The following is a 7,345-nucleotide window of genomic DNA, read 5'->3' as shown; positions in this document are numbered from 1 at the left end:
GAATACTTATTTATGTATTTTTAGTTTATTTAAGCTATTGTTTTAAAAATGAACGTATTAAATCTACGTATTTCTACCGATAATTTATTATCAAAATAAATAAATATAAAATGTCACAATAATACTTGTTTCGGGGAATTTATTATTAGATTTTTCTGCATATTTTCAATTTGAAGAAAACAACGAAAAAATGTTCTTTCCTTTTAAAAGAATTATAAATAAGCATATTTCATCAAATTCTTTTAAAAGGAGAGAACATTTTTTTTATATATAGGCTAACGGATATATCCTTTTAAATATTCAAAAATATTGATTTGTTAGTTAATATAATTATATTGTGATTTAACTTGATCACAGGCTCTACATATAGTTAATTAAAATGATTTTGTTTTAAGATGATGAATTACTTACATCACTTTTATCAGATTTTAGAAGAGATTTCTGTATTTTATGTTTACATTATACATTTGTATAATGTACACTTTTTAAGAATACGTGGAATCAATTAAAAGGTAATGAAATAATTAGTATTTATATTGATTATAACAAGAAAGAAAATTACAACTGATATTTAAGCAGGGGCAGATCTAGGTTTTTCTGGGCCTAGTGCTTATTGAAATCCAATGGGGTCCCATTTTTTGTTAGATTAAGAATCTTTAAATTGGGGTTTAAAATTCATTTTTAATAACATCAAAATCAGAGTTGAAATATATTTATTTATGAAATGGTGTTGAATGACGAACTTTATATCTTATATAAAAAAACATAAGAAATAAATATTTACATTGATTAATTACTGACCAATTACGTTACATCGATTACAATAAAACATAATACTATAAATTATCATTATTATATTATAAATATTAACTATTTTTACTATACGATAAATGCTTATTGTTAATGAAAAAGTATTAAAAATTTATGATGATAATTCAATTTTTGTGAGCCCTTGACACTTGGGAGCCCAAGGCTTAAGCCCTATTAGTCCCTATGTAGATCCGCCCGTGTATTTAAGGATACTAAATTCTTTACGTCATAATAAAGAAAAAATATCTAGTTGATAGATTGAGAAAATTAGATTTTCGATTATCAGTTAATATTTTTAAACATTTAATTTTAATTTATAATGAAAATAACGGTAAGAAAAATTTTTAGCCTTAACTTTTATAAGTACAGTGGGTGATCGGTTAACAAACAAAGTCTTGGAACGGATTATGTTCGTTAACCGATCACCCACTATATATTGAACCAGTATCAAATGTTTATTAATATTTAAACAATACAATTTTCGAAATTAAAATCAATTAGTATGTTTCGAATATAAGAATTAGAATAAGCTTCCTGGAGATTCCCGAATGGTCCGGTATTGACCCCTTAAGGTCTATGAACGTTTTAGAGGGGTCGCTAAAACTTTGAAAACGAAAAAATGTATTTAAAAAATATTAAAATTTTACATATTTTTTTTTTTTTTGCTCTCAAATAAATTCAGAAAGATGCCTTTTAAAATTATGTAGAAAGGCAACAGCCCTGTTACATAATTACAATATATATATAATATTGAAGTGAGTCGTTACAAAAAATTTTTTCTTAAAAGGGATGGATACATGAAAAAGGTTGGGAAGCTGTGTTATACGATTAATGTTATTTTGTTAACTACTTATTTAATGCGAAGAAAAAAAGCAAAAGTAATTTATTCTTCAATGTCAATTGTTATATTTTTTAATTAATTATATGGAAATTAAATTATGTGTATGTTAAAATTTCTTATTTTTTTAGGACTCTTTCATTATTATAGTAAACATTTTCTTTTCTTTTTTTTTTTTTCAATTATAATTGTAAAATTCCAAATGAAGAATATTTATAACTTTGTAGAAGAGCTCATCACAATTTTCAGCAACAAAAATCCACTATTTTTGTCTTTATTGCTTGGATTTTTATCAAAATTTTACGTCTTATTTTCTTGTATTAAAACTATTTACATAATTAGTAATTTTAATTCATAATTTAATCAAAAACAATATTTTTGAAATAACATTTTTTATTTAACTCCTGTTTATTAATTTTAAGCTCATGATATTTATTGTTAACTGATTATTTTTGTACATCCATCCGCTCTAAAATATCTCTTCCTGGATTTGTTTTGTTGTAGTAAGGATTTTTTAGACCTAATTAACGTTATCATCTTAATATAAAAGCAAAAATACGATTTAAGTTTCTCAATATTAAATACTTTTAGAATGTTTTATAGTAAGTTTCTTTCTAATACTTTCTAAAATTTCATTATCGATGTTATCTCTTGAAGTTTTATTAATTCAGTAGTTATTCTACTTAATTAAACTTTTCTATTTATAACAAGGTTATCTCAGAGATTTATTTTAAAATAATATAATAACTATGGTGTCAAGAAGTAGAAAAATTTATCTTTTTTTTTGAAGGATTGACATCTTACATTCATTGATAAGAAAGATGGCTTAACTGTTGCTGGCAGTTAAGCAGATGGAAAAAAAAGATAGGGGGTCAAAGCCAAAAAGCTATTGAAGAAGACTGACCTACTAATCCTAAGAAACTGGTGAGGGAACAGATGGCCGCCTCTAAGATATTAGAGTAAAAATAAATAAAATGAAGATTGAACTATTAGAAAATTGAATTTTAGATAAATGAAGACAAAATTCTTCGAAATTAATTTAAAAATTCATAAAAATCCAAATTTTTTCCATAATTTTAAGTTCTTTTAACGGTTTAGAGATATTTATTAATAATTTTTTTTATTATTTCCAGATTTTTATTTCAGATAGTTATCACTTATCTTTGCATGAAAGACAGAGAAGAATAGAAAATTTAATATTAGGACTACATAATATATTTATTTTTTTATATTTTACTTCGATTCAAGCTTTCAGCTTAAAAAATTACTGTTGACAGATTAAAATTCAGAAATGAAAAATAATAGCTTATAAAAATAGAGATTTGACACCAAAATATCAAGAAAATGTGCATGCTGAATAATACTTGTATCTTCTAAATTCAAATATTAAATTCATACGTTATTAACTAATGAAAGTAAAACGTTTTACATTAACGAATGCTTTACTCGAAATCCAGTTATAATAAATTGATATGGTAATAAAGATGCCAGAATTAAAAAAATTCATTTAATGTGATTGACTAGATTAATAAATTTTATTACGAACAATTAAGATGATAAACTATGTAGATAAAATGTATTACGGCATAAATTAAAAAAATCAATGGACTAAGAGACTTATAATAAAGACATAGATTTATTTGAATATCAGATTAAAGATCTGCAGCATATTCACTGTTTAAAAGAATACTTTTCTTGTAATAATACGATAACGGTAAAATTCTCTATTATTATTTATAAACATTAAACAGAATTTTTTAAAAACAATAAATAAATCAATTAATTAATAGATGCCAATATTTTATTTGATTTTTATTTTTTGTTCTAATTTAATATTCGATTATAAATATAATTCGACGTATTTGATATAAAAAATATTTTGATCCAGTTCAAATTTATTCCATAAGAGTGTGTACTTCGCTCTAATATTCTTGAATATTGATATTTAAAATATTATTTAACATTTTGAAATGTAAGAAAGAATGAAACAGACAAACAATTCACGTCAAAAAATCGATTCTGTAATTTATTTCATTTTTGACACTTAGTGTGCACAACATAGTCTGATCAAGACAATGTGGGCTTAGCAGGTACTGTATTTTTATCGAAACTTTTTTACATGTGTATTTCTGTTGTCAGGTCACGGAATATAATCCCAATATAACAGGAGAATTTCTATAAAGAAAGACAGAAAGCAAAGCGAATCCCCGTTCTTTCTCTTTCTACAAAAACGTGCTTAGCAATATAGGTTTCCTCTTCGAGTTTTAACACAGAAAAACTCTCCATCATCACAGGTACTTTTTTAATATACGTTGATATAAATCTCTCACTACATTATTAAACACTATTTTCTATTCTAAATCCCTGATGGCAAGATCACTTATCCATTATTTTGATATTTATACATACATACATATATATATATTTACATGTATATATATGTATACACATATGATTTTATTATATATTTCTTAAAAATCTATTTAAAATCTTTCCCGTGACAAAATTTGATTTGCAAAAACATCACCACATAATATCACTGCCAATAGGAATCACATGTATCGATAATTTCATCGGAACATTTATCAATCCGTGCCAATAACATATTTAACTTATCTTACCCAAAACTAATCAGAAGATTATCTAAATGTCATGTGATTAAGCTTTCTCTCCAAGAACTTAACTAGGCCTACTAGCAAACCTTTACGAATACCAACAGGGCAGTACAGAAACTATTTCAAATTACAACTCTTTCTTTAACTCATAAAGGCAATAAACCAACGCATTCATGACTCTCGCGCGTTTTTTAGTATTCTTTATGATAGATAGATCAGAGGCGTATGTATCTTTTTCAGAATGTAGGCACAAAAATCAAATTACAAGCAATATTCTTTCTCGGAAAACAACAATGTAATATCGAACACGAACAACAGTTTTTCTTGAATCACAACACCACGTGACATTATTGAAGCACGTGACAAATTACAGTGTCTTAACTGATTCATGATGAGCTCATTGTATTTTAAATGACGAATAAAGGAAGTTTTTGGTGAATCATGTAAAATATGGCAACCCAGTTTATATATACTAATATAGTTGTTATATAGATATATATATCTTATTATATATATTTATATATTTCTTTATATAATAATTAATTTTGGGTGTGCTGATGAAGGCGAGCATCGTCTTTAATGATGATGCTATTCTTATGTAACAAGTGAATAAACGTCTTTAGAGATCTTCGAGAGCATTTAATTTCAAGTTTCTTCGATATATTTACACCAATAATGAAACTTGTGATCTAGATTATTTCGATTTGATGGAACACCACAATCATAAAGCCAAATTGGCTCATTATGAAGTGGATAATGCGAAAACGAATCGCATAGTGGCACACATGAATAACAAGAGAGTAATTTGAAACACGGAGAAAAATTAAAGATGGATCTAAATTATGTAATCTAATGAACCCAAGGACGGTTTGATGCTGTTAAAGTTGTGGGTGGCATGGATGAGTTCATGGGATCGAAATTGAAATCCAAAGTTCCATCAACACTTAGTTCGTGATGTATAACTTGGTCCACGTCACAGTCTAGATCTTGCAAATTATCAAAGTTCAAATCCAGGTCATTGGGCAATGGGTTATTGAGCGATAAAAGATGACCCATCACTTGATTAGCTGTACTGCTGAGAGATGTAGATAAGGATGCGTTTGACTGATTTCCTATATTCTGCGCTTCTTTATGGTTCAAACTTTGCTGCCTCATTATTGTTCCCGCAGTTTGTGATTCTAAACAAGCTCTTTGTTGAAGAGAAGTAAATGAAGACGGTAAAGGTCTTGCCTGGGGAGGTCGATTATAGGCACTAGTTAATTCCAGATTATGATTTGGAGAGTTGGCACCTTGAAGATTTGTCAAGGTATATGAATTGTCTAAAAGTGGCTGGGGGGAACTTTGTTGCCTTCGAAGAGGCGTTGTGCCCAATGTTGAAAGCGTGGCACTATCTGTGGCAGAAGATTGAAATGACCTGTATTCTTGTCCATTTCCATTATTCCTATAATGAGATCCAAATGGCACCATGTTGCTGTAACCGGTACCGACAATGGGTTGAGGTACTACAGGGGATAATTGACCAGTAGGACTAGTTTTGATCTGCCCACAGTCTGGAGGTATAAAAGTCGGATCACTAGTTGTGCCTATTTTCATACTTTCTTCCAGACTGTTTACCAATTGTTCTGTACCGTAATGATCCATGGCACCCGCTGGTCCGTAGACAGACCCAGTATTATTACAATCAGAATTCCAATTAATTGGTGATAATGGAGGTACTTGGCTGTCGTGCATATCAGTTTCTACAGCCGGGATGGGCGAGAGACGTCCACAAGAACTAGCATTGGATGAAGCTCTAGGTCGGAAGTCGGGACTCAACTGGAAATTATGATGAATGGGAGATTCAGGAAACATATCTAAACCCTCTGATACTGAAGAACTCGGACTCGGAGTGGCATCCAATCCATTTCGAAGAGCTTCAACCTTCTTTTTAACCCGTCCACGTTTCTTTTCGTACTTTTGTGTTTCCATGCTGGTGGCACGCCTTCTCGCCGCTTTTCCAGGTTTCGCTTCGGGATTGATAAGCCACCAAGAACTCTTTCCAGTCCCTTCGTTTTGTACTCTCATAAATCGGCTATGAAGAGATAAATTATGCCGGATCGAATTCTGCAAAGAAAAAAGAAGCGAAAATTATCATCAATATTCTGAATAAAAATATATCTTAACTCTAGAGAGAATTTCAAGGAACTTTCAATTCATTTGGCCAGATGTCAAGTTGGCGTCTGGAATACTACGTCGTCTAGATCATTCATTGCTCTTTTACAGAGTATATTAAGACAGTCAAGTATTGAATTCCTTTTGATCAATGAAGCTCAATAAAAACTACATTTATAATATACCAATGACCTTTAACCTTAAAAAAATGAGGGTCAACGAAAACACTTTAAAAGTCAAGCATACAAAACTCGAATAGGTCAACTGAAATGTTCGAGATAAGACAACTTTTTACATTACCGCTAAACTGACATTGAAAATATTGGCAGTAGATTAAACAATATACACGAGGAAAGTATTACTTACATGAAATTTAAATACATTTTATAAATTAATTTATATAATATCTGCAATAAATAAATAATGAGGCATCTATAATGAAATCAAAGTGAGCAGAGCAGAATCATAACTGAAGAATTTACCGATTAATGATGAAATAGCGTGCGTGTGACGTCATCCGGGTGGATAATAGTGTGAGAGGAAAGACACCTGCTACATTCCATTTGCTATTCTAACTCCCACAAGATTCGGTTTTTTATTCTTCGCCAAGTTAAAACACGCGATTCGGGATTAATGCCCAGTTAGGATATAAATCAAATGAAACGAAAACTAAATAGCGCTATAGTTGTATTATTATATAAAACTATATTAACACATCTGAAAGACAAAAATTTTGCCTTTTCTTGTTTGAATTAACATAATTCTTTTAACTCAATTTCTACACGCTTCGAAATTCAAAAATAAATTACGAAAAAGTAGAATAATAGCATCAATTGGAAATTTTCGGTATTTGGAACGCTAATAAGGAACAAGGAATATTATCAAACGGTGGTATTCACTTCTCTATTCTATATTGAGTCATTAGATTTAA

The 7,345-nt window shown here is 29.1% G+C and overlaps 1 protein-coding gene across 1 annotated transcript in view; it reads right to left on the bottom strand.

The window, feature by feature from the left end:
* Positions 1 to 3,647: 3,647 nt before the first annotated feature.
* Positions 3,648 to 7,345, bottom strand: part of LOC111619480 (forkhead box protein O-like) — a 29,170-nt gene continuing 25,472 nt past the window's right edge. Inside the window, exon 2 of the mRNA XM_023361204.1 lies at positions 3,648 to 6,366. Coding sequence (XP_023216972.1) covers positions 5,113 to 6,366 — 1,254 coding nt within the window. The 3' untranslated portion in view covers positions 3,648 to 5,112. The remainder of the gene's footprint in view (positions 6,367 to 7,345) is intronic.

Source organism: Centruroides sculpturatus, unplaced genomic scaffold (genome assembly GCF_000671375.1).
Source record: "Centruroides sculpturatus isolate CEXI.00-Female unplaced genomic scaffold, Cexi_2.0 scaffold166, whole genome shotgun sequence".
Lineage (NCBI taxonomy): Eukaryota > Metazoa > Arthropoda > Arachnida > Scorpiones > Buthidae > Centruroides > Centruroides sculpturatus.
Note: the sequence above shows the minus strand (reverse complement) of the source record. Positions and strands in the feature narration are given on the sequence as shown.